We start from the raw sequence: 18469 nt of genomic DNA on the forward strand, positions 1-18469 counted from the left end.
GACCAAAAAGAGAGAGGGAGAGAGAGAGCGAGCATGGGGGAGAGAAAGGTAGGAAGCAGAAAGGAGGCCTTCATGGAGTTAAAAAATAAAACACCAACCCTGAAACCGCTTCACAGGCAATTTCCCAAAATATCCGACGGCGTTCGTGGGCTTTACCATGGTTTTCTGTCCCCTTTTAGCGCTCTATATCTTTTTCGGTTCCTTCACGCCCGTCAATCGTCGTTTGGGTGAAATTGTGCGCCGAAGCTCGTAATAAAGTAATGAAAGTTTTGAGCGGTCTCGAAAGGCGGGAAGTCAAAAAATAGTTAAATAAAAATAGCGCTGGTTGGGGATAATTATAAAATTCAAATTTTATTCATGTACCCTGCACCCTGTTTAATGTCCCTACGTGCTTATATCGAGACGGTTCGGTTCGGCGCAGGGGAGAAGGGTGCGGGCAAAAAAAAAGGGTCCACTCCCAGGGCCGGAGTGACTCATCGCTATCCTCATCATCGCCCTCATCATCATCATCATCATTGGGTACGAGGTACTGTTCTGTTCCATTTAAAGTGCTGCCGTCCTTCGCTGGCGGAAGTTTAATTATTTGCGTTTCCATTCCAGCGTACTTAAGGACCTATTTTACATGCGTTACTGGTGCCGTTACACATTGAAAAAAATAGCCCAATTAAAGCGTCGGGAAAGCGGGAAAAGGATCCTCAAGCGCACGACACTGCAATTTGCAATCAGCTACAATACGAATTCATGGTTTCACTTCCCACGCGGTTCGGTTTGATTTCGATTTTGCCATTCGACAAAACGGAGTGGGCAACTTCCGAGTCGTTGTTGGCCGCTCTTTGCATATCATTCCATCGATGATGGTGATAAATAGTAATTAACTCATTATTTGAATATGCACCGAAAACAAACGCTTACGGATGGGGAAAGAATCGAGAAATATATCAGCAGAAAATAATTCAACCGCCTTATTGGTTTCACTTTGCTGACTATGAGGTTCTTTTGAATGGGTTTCCATCAATGAAGCCAGTCAAGCCTTTGTTTGGAGTTTAACTTATATCACGTGAAGTGGCCTCTATTGGTGAGAGCTTGCATTTTTTCACTCGTGAAATTGAAGATTGAATATAGTTTCAAGGACTCTTTCAATTATTTATCTTGTATTTGTAAATGAACATCACTTCATCTTTCTTTTTCATGTATTTTTCTTTACGTATACGTAACATCTGCTACGTATATCCACATTAATTTGCTTGAAATTATGTTTGAAAAGGTTACAATTTGCCTATTTAAAAGTTTAATTTCTATTATACTTTTGAATTTTTGAATAATCACCAGCTGCTTTTAGTTATGGCTCATTTGTTTACATTATTGATCCACTGAAAAAATGATCGGCCTGTTATAGGAAGGCTCGAGTTTAAGCTTTTCCAACTATTACTACCAGCATGTTGCATAGTAATGGTATTATTTAAGGAGCAACATCAATCGAAGTTAAGCATTCTCTGCCGAGGTTAAAGAGGAACTACTTGGAGCATAAACAGTATCGGTTACTTCTATAGACCAATTTTGTTGAAGATCGTCACTCCAAACAGCCACCTCGAAATCACATCGTGCTATTCAACTGATCCCAATAAATCCTTCTTCTTTTTTGTGAGGCAAACTTTCAATAGTTTAGAACTACTACATTCCGACTAGATCATGCACGATTCAAACGTTGGTGAAATTTCACGACCGTTTACCAGGATTCTAGATTTTCTGGCTGCCTGCTGCCGCAGGCAAAGTCCTCGCTCGGAAGGGCCCAATTTGGATCCTTCGTGACATCCGGTCAAATGCCGTGAACGGTTACGCTGAATCCATTGCCATGCCGTTTGGGCGCGTTTGGGGGAAATAAAAAAGGCACGCCATGGAATGGCGATACAGGGCACATGTTTCAGAACATCGAGCTGGCGAAGCCGCCGGTTTTGACGAAAGTGCACTATTTTGTACGTACACTTCGCGTCGTTGCAACGCTGTCCTGGAACGTGAACCGGATTTTTGGAAACGTCCACGGCTGGTAGCGTTTAGGAGGATCTTCTTGTTCCTTTTCGGCGCATCCGACACCCCCTCCAGCTCGGAACCTATGCCGTTTCGCGGAACCTATCCAATTCCATCTGTTAGATGCTTGCGTCATCGGAACGGGGAAAACGGTTCCACTCTTTGCACTCTCGCGTAAAGGTTGGAAGTCACATCGATGAGTAGATGATAACGATACGCTTTTGGAGCTCATGCCTTCACCGTTATCCAACAGCAACTGTGCATTGCACACAGAGCCGAACGATACGTTCAAGTGAATGCCTTTATGTAGTGGACGAACGGGCGCCGAACGAAATTCAAGCAGTCTTCTGTGTAGCATACTATGCGTAACTAGCAAGAATTTTTTTTCTCCTCTCCTGTTGTGTTTTTATATCGGTTGGGTTTTTTTATTGCATTCCAAATCTAGGACACTTGGACTCGGTTCGTTGTGGGCGTTCGAATGAAGCGTGTCGTAGAAACAGATCGCTCGCCGATGTCCTCCACAGAGTTCCGGCGATTTCTATGACCCGGTGACGCCTGTTGAAGGAAACACATCTGTCAAAACATTTGTCTCCGGTGGGTTCACCCCACCCGAAAGAGTCACAACTCTACCGCAGTCAGACTTTCGAAGCATTCCAAAATGCCGCCAGTGCGGTAGGGAAAAGAAAATGATTCCCACATCAAAGCAGTCGCTGGATGAATGCAAATATTCTGCCTAGCGTGCCAGAGGTGGGAAAGAAAATTTACTTTAATTGCATTAAACGCCCAGCCGGTGTACACAGTTGTGCCCCTGTGACCCTGTCCCCCGATGCAATTGGATTAGCAAAACGCCTCAGTGTCCTTGCGACGCTCCATGGAGTGACGCGGAGAGGTCCTGCCCGGTGGAGGTAGACGAGATCCGGACGAAGTGTGCGCTAGATATAATTGAAGATAAACAGAAATACCGCAGCTACAGGCGCTGGTCCTTAATGAAGTTACCAATTTTCCCTCGACACACCCCATCGCCAGCCCAAGAAACCCGGCGGGGTGGCTTTCTGGTGTAACCCCATTTGCTAATGGGTTTGTGTTTACCGTTGGGGTAACCGCTATGAACACACACGCACACACGCAAGTACAATGGAACTTGGGCTCTCAGTCGCTGGCGATGACAGCCTTAAGACCCCGTTTGTCTGCCTTTTGTACGACGCAGACGGAGAACTAATACGTTACGACAATAATCATACGCCATTGGCATGCCCCATTTGGCCCGGTGACGCACCGGCATTGGAACGCCTCGATGGTTTTGCCCCCCCCCACTCCTTCTGAAGCTCCCTGCCACCCATCTGCATATGGTGGAACGGTTTAGCAAATATGGCAAGCAATAGCGTTCTCGCCTCGTAGGTATTGCAACGAAAACAGGAAGTACCGTTAGTCAACAAACCGGTACGATGGGTTAGTGGGGCAAACGAGCCAGAAAGTTGGAGAGATAAGAGATTGATCAGTGACACGTACCTAGGATTGTCGAACCACAGCTGTAGATCCTCGTTGAAACAATATTTCAATCCGCAAACAAATCCAACCCAATGGAGTACATCCGAGTTAATGAATAGGGAAGCGATTTGTTTACATTGAATGCTGGCAATGCATCACATGTCGACAACTGTTACTAAGTATTTCACTACTTTTCAATAAGTAACCTAAAGGTCAACGCTGTGTGGTAATCGTAACACATTGATTAATATCTTACAATAAAATAATCACCGTCGGCATGAAATTCCAAACTCAAGACGCATTCCTCAACTGTCCGGTCCGTCATCGCAAGACACCGCAATTGTGATGCCTTTTTACCTTTCATAATCACAGCCCACGACCAACGCTGCGAGGCAAAAAGGTCAGAAATGGCACAGCTTAATCTTTGCCCACTTAAGGGGCCAAGACAAACACGACGGTGTACTTTTTCAACGCTTATGCAGAGCACCACGGCCATGGCTTTTTTGGGCGGTAGCTCGCTTAAAAACCAATTTATTTAATCTCTTCACAATCGTGTCTTGCTGTCATTCGCTTTGTCGTCATTCCGTCGGTCCGTTGGCTACGACTCCGCCAGACATTCTTCAGTGGCGTTGAATCATTTATCTTCATAAGGCCAACGGGTCGGCCAGAGATGTACAACACAAATAGTATTAGGGCAGTAGGAAAGAATTTAATTCACTAGGGAAAATTTTAGAATTTGTTCGAAATAAATCCTCAATTTGGGGGCTCACCGGAGATAAATTTGTTATCGGATGTTTGTTACTGTTTACTTTACTAGTTTAAATTCATGTCTTTTAGCTACCCAGTACAACCAACCCTCAAGAGGTATTTTGCTAATTTGAAGCTACGTCCTTTTGCTAAAATATTTTCACATAACAACACTTTCAACAAGATTCGGCTTTCACTTTTCAATACCAAAAGAGCACCCCCAAGGCCGGGATTGGAAGGATTTACCCGGCGTCCGAAATTCGGCGAAGTAAAACCCAACCGCCCATTTCCTCGCCCCAAAAAAACCCTCCTCCCTGCTTAGCTGATCCTTTCCGTAATGATTTATGATGCATGGAGCAAAGAGGGGAAATTATGAGTTGCTCATAAATTATCGTCCCACTCCGCATAATCCTTCGCTCGAAGCGCGTTACCCGAGACGGAGCCTGCCCGGGCCCGTTCGATCGGCGGGGCAAAGAAGAGGTCCGGGGCGGGTCGGACAGGGGCGGGTGGGTTGGTAAAATTTGTCCCAATTTTCCTCGTAACCTTTTACGCTCGCTCACCCCGCTCGGGCGGCAGCGATGGCAAGGACCCCAAAACACGTTTCTGTTCGCTCGACGTGGGTTAAAATTGGGCAAGTAAAATGCATGACTTTGACACTTCGTTTCGCGCTATCGTTTGGTTGGCGTACGGTTGGCGATGGTGGGACGTAATTAATTTCGCATAAAAATAAGATACGCACGTGCGTAGGACTTGCAGCGTACTGATGCTCACGGTGGGGAAATCTTGAAAACTGCCTCGAATTTTCTCGAAGCAAATCTCAACGATCAACTTCACTCCGTCGGGAATGTACGAAAGGAATGTACTCTTGGATGTGACGGTTGTGGTTGATGTTTATCATTTTCCTATTCGCTTCCGACAATCAGTTGGAGTTTGATGTCTTTGATCCCGTTTCTTTCTTAAAAATAAGATTACGAACTGATCTTTGGAGTGTTTGATAAATGGGACGAAATATCCATCAGCAAAACCGCAAACATCCTCCGGCTTAATGGAAGTAAGCAAGGTTAACCACTGCCATAACCACATGTTTGTTAATTACTCTTCGCCCTCTCATAAGCATCTGATTTTAATTGCTCCGAACGTCAACCAACCACTTGCAGCATTTGCGCGAACAATGGCGGGGTCGTATCATTCAATTAATAATGATGAAACAAAAATTTTAAATAAACGAAGCGGAAGTAATTCATCATTTGCCCTCGCTGCCTCCGCCACTTTCCCACCGACATGACGTCAGCTTGCAGCTGTCTCCCTTCCCATACCCTTCCCCAATGAAAAATATAGTGTCAGCTGTGCGACGACATATTGGCGAATAAATTGTCTATCGACGCGCCGCCCCTTCTTGGGCTAGAAGCAACTCCTTGTCAGCGTTGCCCCTGCACAGCTGCTGGACCTGTCTCCGAGGGCCGAGCGGGAAAAGGGCAATTTCAATGGCAATTATGATTAATTCCCATTCACAATATTGCAATAATTTCAATCAGCGAATCCCCCCGGCACCATCGCTATCGCCATTGGTATGCAATGCTGGAAAGGTACGCATCATGCGAGTGTTTATCAGTTTTGTTTTTCTGTTTTTAAAGTTCCGAAGCATAAATCAATTGGGTATTAATTTTTAATTTCACCCCTGTGGGAACGTGGCATCGTTTCGCACTCGCGCCATCTGGTGTATGTGTTTTCCGTGCAATCGTTGATGAATATTGCAGCCTTCGTCGGCGGAGGTTTAAGATTTAATTAATTGCAACGAATGGAATGACAACAAGCGTCCGTCTGCTGAAGGCACACCAGGGAATTAAGTAGAATCGTTTTGTGTTTGACGCGAAATGAATTGAATTTATTAAAATACCACAATACACAACTCACTCTTCCTGTTAACTTAAATTTGTTTGTTTTTTAAGCACAATCTTGAATTAGTGCATCGGACCATGATGCTTATTTTCCCATCTGCACTGACCGAACTAACATTACAATGCGGTCACGTGTGTCACACTGACGATTTCTTTCTCCCAACAGTTCGTTAGTTGCGGTGGCTTACGATGGTCGTCAGGATAACAGGTTGCAGGATGTTCTTATCCGTCGTTCGTCCTGGACTAAAGCTGCGAGTCGTTGCGCTGACGTGAGTGAATCCCCGCCGGTATGGAAAGAGATCATCAGTTTCCGCAGTGAAATGGTGGCTTCATTTTTCTCCCGTCATGCAGGAAAGGAAAAAAAATGGCTCCGCAATGAAACCCACACCCGAACCGAGTGCATTGCATTGTGCATGCACCGATCTCAATTTTCCATCCACCATGACAACGTACGTGGTGCTTTATTTTCTCAGCCGGTCGAGCAAATGCGCACGATAAACCAAATGGCTTTGTTGAACTTGCGTCGATTTCCCTAATGGTGTAACGGATACAGGGAAACGCTATGTCATCCCAGAAAGAAAAAAAAACGGAAAGTACAAATAGTGTATCGAAAGTTGTCCGGTGATCTTGATGTTTCTTTGTACGCTGTACGCGTCCTTAATTGCGCTCCGATTCTGTTACTTTTACATGCTGTTTTGGACGGTTGCCAGCGTAATAACCATGGTTTTACTAGTGTTTTATCTGAGCACCATCATGGCTGCAAATGGGATTTTCATATGGTTGGATTTTTTTGTTTTCATTTTCATGATTTTTTTATAACAATTTGTCACATTAATTTATGGACCGTACACCAGAAAACATGAAGAAGGCAGTTTTTACTTAAACGATTTAAATGAAAGTCAAGAAACATGTCGGCGAAAATCGGAGTCAAATCGACTGCAGTTTAAAAATGGATCCCCTTCGAGGTAACATTACCCGCAGGGCTACATTATAGTACTTTAATTTCACATCAACTTCAACGTCCATTGTCCTTATCTCACCGGGTGGATCACTAGTCGGATGCGACAACGCGTGAGAAATAACTTTCTGCTCCCCCGTTCCAAATAAAGTACGGAACAGTTTCCACTCGAGCATTTGTAGAACGCACGAGGAACAAACACCGAGCAGTAATGAACGGAAAAGCTGTCAAGCAGCAGAAGGAAATCTCCAGTCGAACCATTTCATTCGGAAAAAGTCACAATTTCCTGGCTCGCCAACTCTCATCAACTTCGGCAGCCCACCGTATCCCCAGTGCAAAGTATTTTCCCTCGCCCCCCTCCTCCCCCCGCCAGGCGGAGAATGGAAATGAAGAGAAACGAAATTACTGCCACAAAGGAATGATTAAAATCGCTTCTTAACTCAATATTGGACGGGCTTGCGGGGGTGGAAACTGTAGAGCGTGTTTGGGTCCTTCTTTCGATTCGAATTTCTTGTGCTGCGAAATCGGTGAAAAAATCTTCCACCATCCCGTGCTTTCGTCCGGCTGACCGGAGGGCCCAGTGCCGTGAGTTTTATTCCGGCACGAAATGGACGCGTCGAGGGAAAAGTTAATTTCAGGAATGTTTTCACATTTCTCTTCGGCAAGAATTTCGACGCGAATGGTTCATTTGCTTTTCTCCGTGGAATAATTCGATGTCATTGGGTTTGACCGTTTCCGTTCCTACGGCGTTCGCACGCGACGAGATGTTTTTGTCTTTCCAGTGAAGGTTTCAATAGCCACGGTTCACTTACTAGAATTGATCTAGTTCAGAAACGATGAGAAAACAACGATTGGTTCGCGTTGTAGGTAGTTTCGAAAGCGATTTGTGATGTTTCCGACACACACAGGAATGCAAATCAATCTTTAGCTTTGATCACTTACAATTTCCAGAAACAATCACTCCATAGAAGTGGTATTAAAATAATTGGTTTTCTCTATTTTCTTCTCGGTTTCGTCTGCAATTATGAAAAACCACCACAGGATGATAAGAGCAGCCAACAGCAACAGATGGATCCCGCGGCCGCATTGCAGCTGAAGCAGGATCAACAGCAAATGATTCCAGAGAAGAAGAAGTGGATTCACGACCCTTCAAGTAAGTGTATAGAACTGTCAAGCTTTTCAATCCAGAATTCCTTCAGTTTTATCTAGACCAAGTTTTATATTATTATTTTTCTTTACACTTCGTTTAATTCGAATACCACTACGAAGGTTCATTTGATTTTTGACTTTTGGTTGTGACTTTTTTATAAGACCAAACAGACGCTGCATTGCGGAGGCCAAAAATTCTTCCAAATGTTCTATTTATACTAGCACAAATCCCATTCACCTAATGGCCATTTTGTTACTTCGTTTTGTTTTACTTTCCTCATCTACCATTTTTTCCCCCTGCTTGAGGACGCCCGCAGGCTTCCCGAGCTATTTTCGTCACCGGGGAAAACTGATTTCTCTTTTATTTCCTCGCACCGCAAACGACGTGCGCCAGTTGGCACCCGAACCCGCCCCAGGCTGGACCATGGTTGAATGGGTCGGTATTGATTTTATTTATTCGATTAAACGACACGTTCCCTCGAGGACCTGAGGGCTCTGTTTCGATCGATGACGGTTTTGTCTTCCACGTTTCACGTTGCCGCTGCCGGGCCCGGAACAAAGCAAAACGAAAGTGACATAAAACTGGTGGAGGAAAAAAAAAACGCGTCGAACTCCCATGGCGAGGCCAGCTGCGACCTGTCCACCCCGGGGTTCACAATTTATGCAACATCCTAATCCGCTTACGGTCACCACCAACGGCGTGTCGCGCCGTGCTCGCTCTCTCTCTCTCTCTTGGACTTTTTCCACGGTAAGCCGGCCGTACGGAAAGAATGGGCCCGGAGCAAGAATTAAGCCGTGTTAATTATGGTGTTATTGTGCACGGAAAGTAACGATCCTTACGGTGGTTCGTCCGCCCTTTTGGGAGGCCGATGCAGTGGCAGAAACCATGCCCCGGTCGATGTCGATAATTAAATGCGGTCAAAACGGAGGTATCGCAGATGGAACTCGGGCAAACAAGTACTCCGGTTGAAAATGGGGAATAAACCTGGCTTACCGCAGCACGAACGCGAAGCGAAATGGCTAGAACCGGGCGAGGGAAAAACCAGATGCTAAAGGTCGAAAACGTGAAACCGTTCGAAAAACGGCCTAAACGCCGGTAGCTTTTAACAACCAATTAAAGAATTACTGAAGCACACCCCGCTCCCACTTTCCATCCAATCGAGTTTTTAGTACCGTTCGATCCACAAATGCCGAAAGGTTGGCGCTTTCATGGTGGGATTGCTTTTTTCCATCAATAATCGGTCGATTAGCTGTGGCAACCGGAGCCGAGTTTACATTCTTTCCTATTTATAATAACCTGATACTGCGCCAATATTGGACACCGTTGGGTCGTAGGGCGATGTAAATCACATTGCATTTCATTAAGGTTTCCTCGAGCACAATTGTTTGGCGGTACAATATACGATTGGTTTGGTTTATGGGCGAGTGTTTGGATGCTATAAATAAGTGGACCAATAACGCCCACGAACCGTTCGATGTTAAAGAACCGTCACTGGAGTTTTGGCATTAAGCTGGAATAACTCGTTGTGATGGAATACATTTTACTTAACAAACATAAATGCGTTTGCCTGTAATCCCTGCCAAGGGTTGTAGGTTCAATTTGCATCAAATTCGGGTTGTTTGCGTCTTGAGTGCGCCGCCCGATTGCCAGCATGTTAACTCAACTATTCAATCTCATCTTACATCGGGAGCTTACATTTACAATTCCCCTGCCCGGGCGCCACGCTTTGTGCAGAGTGCTGCGTCGTTTGTCGACGAAAATCAGCTGCACAATTCGTTCGCTTTCTAGTCCTTTCGGGCCACGGCACGACACGGGGCTACATCAACTTTAAATCGCTCCATTGCTCAACCGTTGTACTTTTGCCGCAGTTCTCCAGCCCTCCGACTCCACCCGTCGGAGCGTACCGTCGCCAGGTTTTGCCAAAGTTGCGCATAACTAAGGCATCACGGTGCTGACACACATATTCACTCGCACCGGTTGCCAAGGGCCACGATGGAAAGTTCCCGCGAGTCTCCCTTGGGGGGGAGCGCTGGGCGTGATAGTGCCATAACGGTACATATGTATGGCTATCCGGTTCGGCGAGCACACCGACACACGGTCGTCCTTCCGGTGCATATCGCGCTCGGATGCCGTAAAATCAAAACTCAACAAGCGAAACCGTATACGGTACGCGGGGGCAACAAAGTTGGGCCGAAATTATCCACCAGAGTGCACTACAAACGATGCGATGGCTGCCATTGTGCGGAAGGTCGGCGAAAACGCATGAAACGGCACGGCACAACGGGAAGGAGCGGACATCCGAGCATGCTAAGGGATTGGTTTTATCTCACAGTGTTTATAGAAAACGTGTTAAAATTTAGATTGGCCGCTATCGAAAGCTTGTTCGGCGGATCGTCGAGGTGTAATCGGGAACATGCAACCGTTGACCCGCCCTCTTTGGGCTTTTGCAGCGGTCGATGTTAATGGCGGCAAGGAATAGAGCAGCTACTTTACGGGCGAGCGCACGGTGGAACAAAAGGTGGACAAACAAAGTGAATGTCTTCCATTTTTCTACCCATTAATCTATGGGATTACACTGTCGTTCCATTGCAGTAATGTGTTGTTGAAAAAGAAGCTGTGAAACATTGAATAGGTGGAGGATAGGAGAATTAAAATATAGTCCTTCAAATAAAATTCCAAATGTCAACAATTTTACTTCAACGTATGACATGGCTGCAAAAAAAGACCTTCCTGTTGCCACCATATGGATTAAATTGTGTTAAACCGTTTCATTCTCCCCTTCATTCATATGGGTTTCTCTTTCTTCTTCTTCTTCTTCTTCCTTTTCTTCTTCATATTCTTCTTCTTCTTCTTTTTCATGTTCTTCTTCTTCTTTCGTTACGTTCACGAATTTGAAAAAGCAAACAATGGACTTTCTGCATATGAATTTTTCGTATAGTCACTGAGAAACTATGTTTCCAACTTTTAGTTTGTTAGAATTTTCCAAACAAAATAAAATTCTAAACAAATTTAGAATAACAAATTCATTCGATTGTTTATTAATTCATCTAAATGTAACGGACTCTGCCGTATGGTCAGTACCCAAATGCACTGAGAGATTTTTGGACTTACAAGCAGTTCTTTTTCCTTTTTCGTAGTTTGTTGGGTTAGTTATCCTTCATGCTAGAGTGATTATCAAAATATCAATCATTTCATTGAAAAAGTACTGTGACTTATTGCCACTGCTTCCAATGAACACATCACACTGTGCGCCTTTATGGTTCATGCAAGGTATGCCATCACTTGGGCATCATTAATGCAGGCGCACCCTGCGAAACCCGTAGAAATATGAGAAAGTTCTCAAACATGCGCCAGTCGTCCCGTTTTCAGCACAGTCCCCTCTCCCCCTTCTCCTCACCGGGAGGGCTGGGGCTTTCACGCCGGCCTCTAGCCTCGCATATACCACCGATAAAATTATGTCCATTAAAACGGGTAGTAAGTTTTCGCCAAGTGCCGTTTGTCCGACATCATCCAGCATCCGGCGCGTTGTCGAAGCAGGGGAGTTGTCGGATCGTCGTTGAAAGTTTAACCTTCCCTTCCCTCCGACCCGCTTCGGTATTCTGTAAGACTTCGCGCACCGGCGTGTTATGCTTGGTGTTGCTTTCTCATTTTTCCTTTAGTGTCAGGGTGACTCGAAGTTTAGTAGTTACGAAAACTAAGGAACTCCACCGAAACGGACTCCCCCGTGAAGGGGGGGAGGATACGGAAGATGCACGATAGCGTCATCGTTACGCTGGCAGCGAGCGCTAGAATACCATACAAGACGATGCGGTACCTTTGCAACCTTTCCCGATTGGCACGAAACACGGGTGCGCTAAGTACTCGAGAGAATTTCGTCCGCCTTTCGCTCGCTAGCTGAGGCGGGCTGGGACTCACTCCGTGTGGGTCATAAATTTACGAGATAAATATGATTATTATGTAACGTTATTGCTTCGCCAGCGCAGTGTGCAACGGTGCCGAACTTACGATGCGCGCCCTCCGGAAGTGGATGTGGTGACCTACGACCGATATTGATGCCAACGTTCTCGAGTGGGACGAACAACGTTTCATCGGAGTGGTGGATTTTCGTCAGGCGTCCGTGTCCTTCGAACCGAAAAAAAGCGTCCGTGCCCGACGGTGGAACGAACGAATGTTGCTGGAATACCACGACAAACATGCCCCTGCGATCTGGTCTTCTGCCTTCGCGAGCACCTAAAAATCCGATACAACTCCGGCCCGTTACTGGGTTACATTTTCCCGATGCATTCCGTTCGGCGCAACTTTGCCGGGCTCCCGACCAAAAATGGAGACGAAATGCTGATCCAGCGAAACGGTCGAAGCCGATGAAGCAAAAGTTTTTGCATAATTCTTTCCGGATGGATGGCCCATTCCGGTGCGCTTACCGTTTCTTCCCGTTCGCCACGTGTCCGCCCATCTGTTGCGGTAGGGGCTCTCTTTTTCATACCTTTTTTTTGCTGACGTCTTACCCACACCGTACAGCCGGAAACATTCGACGAAATTTACGAGATCATTTTCAAGTTTTCTCTTCCGGCGCCGGCGACTCCAACCGGTCGATAAGCTTGGTCCCTTCCCCGGGAAGTAAAAACTTACCCACCTGCGAGCATGAACGACATCCCTTCGTACATGCAGTAAGTCGTTTCAGCTTTCTTCGTTGAAGCCCAGTTGGACCTCGAGACTCCACACCACCGTTCCCCCTTAGTCGTGACCGAGTCGAGCATGGCGTAAAAGTAGTAAAGTTTGTCATCAAGTTGAGTCGACAGTAATTTGGACTGTGACTGAAATTTTAACGTGATGTGAATGCCGAAAATCGTGCTCCGTGCCAGGTGCACCGTACGGTTGCAGCCGGCTGCAAGCTGTCGGGCGTGTTTTTCGTGCCCTGACCCAGTGAAACCGTATGCCACATAAAGAGCCTAATGACGTCCGTAAACCTCGGGGGAAAATTCCACGTGGCATTGATGATGATGTAAGTTGACAGAAAAACCTTTCGGGAGGCGGTAGGTTGCATTGAACGGGGTGCGATCCTCAATTGTTGAGCATTGGATATGGTTGAAGTGTAATGTGGCAATAAAATGCTGTGTTTTGAAGTGTAATGTGGCAAGCCATTAGAGATTCATAGAAAATTAAATGGAATAACGAAATAATATGCACCAGTATTTGTTCTCCTAATGGGAATGAAAATAATCACTACTCCAACAAATACTTGTGATAACTTTTCATGTATGTTAAGCTATCATTGATTTCGCATGGTGCCTTTCGTTTGATGGAGGCGCCTGGTGGTTTATTATTTATCACTTTGCACCGTGTTCGATGCATTTATTTTCTCTATTTAAAATCGGAAAAAAACTCACTGTAAGTTGAAAGAAAAGCCTTTTGAGGGGTTTTAAGTTGGATTGAACGGAGTGCGATCGTCAATTGGAGAGCATTGGAGATGGTTGAAGTGTAATAGGACAATTAAAAAGCCGTTAGAGATCCATTGAAAATTTAGTGGAATAACGAAATAATATTTATCACTACTTGTTTTCTCTATGAAAATGAAAATAATCGCTACTCCAACAAACACTACTTTTCAGGTATGTTAAGTTATCATTGATTTCGCATGGTGCTTCTCATTTGATGGAGACGCCTGGTGGTTTGTTGTTTATCACTAATGATTTCTTATACCATCATTACATGCCTTGTTGTTCATGTTCATCACAATCTTAACAAAGCTCGACTAGCTGACCTGAAACAGTATAGTCTTAAATGTAAACTGTCTGTGCATTTTATCTCTTAATATGTTCCCATATCTGACCTGAAATGAACCCAAAGCAACAACAAAAACCTGATCAGCTCAAAATCAATTTAGCACCGTGTTTGGTGCGTTTGTTTTCTCTATTTAAGATTGAATCCCACGATAGTTCCCAACGGACCGCTTGCGTTCGATCTCCCAAACGGCTCAATTTTCATCTCATGAAATACGTTCCGGTGCTATTGAAAATGTTTTCTTTTGGCGAACAAGCTCGCCATTACGGGTGACTACATAATGAACAGCGACGCGCACTGGCGAATGCCTCATCCCGGTGGTTTTTGGCAACCACGCAAGCAGTGGCCCGCAAAGCACTTCGTATGGCGCCGTGGCAACATCGTTCGTTCGTGTGCGCTCGGTTATTATGAATAAATTTACATAATGCCACGCCACGAAACCACCCTGCCCCCGATGATGCACTCCGACCAGCAAAGAAACCAGATCCAATCGCACTGAAGCGCCTGAGCCTCCCGCTGGCCACGCGCTCGAAACAATGTACGAACGGAATCAGGTGGAATGGTTCCCGGTGGCGAGGGCTTCCCGGAGGCCCGGATGGTATCGCGATGGCCTTATTTTGCATGGCCCACGACGTAGCCTCGCATTTGGTGACACACCATTGTTGCCCTTGAAATGATCGCGAAGGCGTGGAAAAACGGGAGTTAAAAGTTTCACCACCATCGCTGTTGGTGACAAAAGCGAACAGAAATAGAAAATAGAATTGAATGGCAAAGAACCTTGTAGCGTGGACGTGCAGCTGTTTTCATGTCAAATGAACCATTTCATTGCCACTCGGTGGTACCTCGTTTTATTTGTTGAGTCAGCCAGCACACCACAATAACAGTCACCTTGCGCCACCATATCGGCTGCTTGAACGCAGACAATAGAAAGGTGTACGTCGGTACGGTGGGACATTTCGTACTGAAATCACTCCAATTGCTTTGACGATTGTGACTGCTGCAGTAGGGTCAGGAATGTAAGGTCAGAGCGCTGTAAAGAGAACGAAAAATAAAGGGTCACAAAAAAAACAAGACTTTCGACCGCCATTTGTTGCACGACACAATGTTCGCTCGTGTTGCTGCATTTGTGCTTATTTCTAAGAATTGAGAAACGTTTTCATTTGACATGCTTTTCTTGGCGTGTTGCTCATGTACTTCGTAAATTTTCAAATGGAGGCGCCTGGTCTTTACTCATCAACAATTCTTTTTTGTAAATCAACAACTTCATTAACATTAGTTATTAAGTATAATATACCGTGAAATGGCCCAACATATATGGTTAACATGGCAAATTCGGATTGTTTGTGTGAATTTAATTTTGTTCGTAATGCATATTAATGTTATGTTTTTGGCTTGGCAAGCTTACAATTAGTACACACAAATCACTTATGGCGTACTGCTTTTAGATCAGAGACTGCAAATAGTACGTATATAGACAAACATTCTCGATTAATTTTCATATTTCAAAAAGTACCCAGTTGATTCTATTTTTTTTATCACACTCCTCAAATTGCAATATGGCAAATTTGACTTCAATATAACACTCGTGCAAACTGCTAAAGCTCATCACTCTTACCGAGAATCCTTTGATGGTTCCATTTCGCAAAATTCCAGTAATCTCGAAAACATTTCATTATTATTCATCTCCTTTTTCCTTTTTTTTCTACTTTCCAATTTTAGGTGACCTTTGCAAACCACTCAACTGCAAGAAGAAAGAACTCTGCCTACTGGAGGACGCCTATACCGCCGTTTGCGTCTCGAAAAAGGAGCTCCATAAGAACAAGTAAGTCTAGCACGACATGCTTACGCTTGGCGTTTTTATTTACCTTTCATTTTTTTTTTTGCCATTGCGAAGCATACACTTTACATGCTTCAAGCCCCCGCTGGCAACACCCTTACCACCCAACACGCTTTGCCAGTCGCATCTCGAGGACAATGTAACCGTTTCCTGGAAATTTGTGGTTTTGCTGTCGTTGTTATTTGTACATTTTAGTTGTGCGTTTACTTTCACTCTAGGACTCTCCCTTCCGCGCCCACCCATCATCCCACCTCACTCCACAGGTTTGAAAGCAGCATACGCCTGTTGCGGAATGTTGTTTCGTATACATTTTTGTTTTGTTGTGCTATTTCACACGAATCGTACACACTCCGAAAGCCTCGCCTACTTTGCTGTTTCACCGTATCGTGTGTGGTTGTGCCTCGCTAGGCTTCAAGTCGTCATTCCACAGCCAGGCATTCCTTCACGCCATTGCTCAGTTCCGATGCTCGGTGGTTCCGTCTGTCAGAAGCAATCTGTAGAAATGGCTTACCACCTGGTGATTTCATGGCGGTTTTCTGTTTGTTTCGTTCCGTTTCAATTTTCTCGCAATGTTTTCATTCGTTCACTCTCCCTTCTCTTGTGAGTCTTTCGAACACTGCACCACAGACGTACGCAGCACTGGGGTGGACGGTAAAAGCAGAGAAGGCAGGGAAGGCGCCACGGGCCCAAAACAAAGAAGGAAAAGTAATACGACCCGCGGGAAAAATCCATTACTATTTCCTACAGCTCATCTATTTGGATACCCACGGTTTTCTCGGTTTTTTTCTGATGAAATCGTTCCCTTACAAAGGTGCTGTACTTTATTTTCCGATAGCAATCCTTTTTATTTTAGTATTTCACTTTTTTTTTATTCAACTAAACCAACCGAATTCGTACATCAAACTGGGAACCACATTAATTCGAAAACACAATTGTTTCGTAAACTGTTATGGAGTTTAACTTTTAATTTGAACGTAAACTCACCTTCGTACACCCAACTACATCAAATTATGCTAGCACAAGCCACCCACTCGCGCAACAGCTTCACTCCACACCCAGACGTCGAGACCCGTGTAATTCCAAGTGTCAAAACGCCATACACAATAATTACGAGGCGAGGAGCAATCTGCTCAGGTTGGACGCATGCAAGCCGGTGGTCGGTGGAAAGGTGTCCAGATGAAAAACTTACCAAACAATTTGTGTTTCGCTCATTCTCCCTGACGGTTGTTTTGTTTTCGGTTTGTGCCTCGGGCAAACTTTAATCGAAACATGTTTCCATCGGGTAGTAAACCTGTCGGGCCAGGTAACAGGCAGACCAGACGGGCGATTGGCGGTACCGACCCGTCACGAGCAGCGGACCAATGCAAGTTCATTATCTCACTTTCCAATGCTAATGCCAAAGTTTGGGTGGCCCCTTTTGTGATGTGAGCCGACGAGTGCGAAACAACGAAAACTGATTAAAGAAAACAGACATTTAAAAGGGCGACACCCCGTCCGAAGGTGCGCACAAAGCGACGGTTTTCACTGGAGTGAAATTTTGAAGGTGCATTTTCACCTCTCCAAGGGTAGCTATGAAAGAAGAGAAACAAGACTGACGAAGAAAAAGGTTGGAGCTTCACAGCGCCAGCATCGCAATGCAAATGGAGTTTGAGCAGGTGTAGGAAAATTGGCGCTGATTGAGTTTGTGCTTTGGCGGGGGCCATTTGTTCACTTTTTCCCATTTCCCAACAAAACACAGAACCAACTGTTTGTGCAACAGGGCTCGCACGACACAGTCGCATTGCTTTCGGAAATTTTTCTTATTTCTCTTCGGGTTAGTAGTGTCACGTGGTTGTGCTATCTGCGATGCTTCTTAATGCATCCACCGTGAGCGTAAATCAGATTCCAAAGCATCTCGCTGCAGCACAGGACTGCGTTGCAAATGCGTTGGAAAAAGAAGAAAATGTGTGTAACTAAAATTGATGTGTTAGGCCCGTCTACCTTTTCGTGTATCAAATATCAAATGATCATTTATATGATTTCCTTTTTACCACCTTTGACCTAAAAAAACTCTATCAACATGTGACTGTTTTGTACATAAAATCTTTGTTTTGAGCATGATAGGGTCCAAACCCCACAGAATAAACCTTGATGGGAATTACCATAACTGACATGAAAAGTGTGTGCGAATTGAAATAAGTTTATCATTGTTGTTGAAGCAATCAAGTTGGGCGTTTGCATGAATAAAATTATAAATTCATTTCTTAACAGTGTTTGTACTTTCGTTGATATAATAACTTCTCTCCCCTTTGTTGGTTTTGAATTGTCGAGTGTTGTCTTGCAAGAAGTGGTGGTGCCGAGCCATAAATTTTATCCTGCAACATGTGGCCTCTATCTTTTCTATCTCGTTCTCTTACTTTTTTCAGATTCATCAGCAGCTACAATTCACTTGCAAACAGGTGCAAATCTTGAACAGTATTTACTTTCCCTCACGTTTGCTTTTTCTGCATTTTTTTATGCGTTCGAATTGGCATTGTTCAAATTACACGTGTTTGTTCATCTTTTTTGTGCATGTATAATTTCTGGTCAGTGAAAAAAAAATATTA

At 44.8% G+C, this 18469-nt stretch overlaps 1 protein-coding gene across 1 annotated transcript in view; it reads left to right on the forward strand.

Annotated features, from left to right (window-relative positions):
- LOC131260826 (proteoglycan Cow) overlaps positions 1-18469 on the forward strand; it is an 80990-nt gene that overhangs the window by 42316 nt on the left and 20205 nt on the right. The window contains exons 2-4 of the mRNA XM_058262656.1: positions 8158-8269; positions 15767-15869; positions 18290-18322. Of these exons, the coding sequence (XP_058118639.1) occupies positions 8158-8269; positions 15767-15869; positions 18290-18322 (248 nt within the window). The remainder of the gene's footprint in view (positions 1-8157; positions 8270-15766; positions 15870-18289; positions 18323-18469) is intronic.

Source organism: Anopheles coustani, chromosome 3 (assembly GCF_943734705.1).
Source record: "Anopheles coustani chromosome 3, idAnoCousDA_361_x.2, whole genome shotgun sequence".
In the NCBI taxonomy this organism is placed as follows: domain Eukaryota; kingdom Metazoa; phylum Arthropoda; class Insecta; order Diptera; family Culicidae; genus Anopheles; species Anopheles coustani.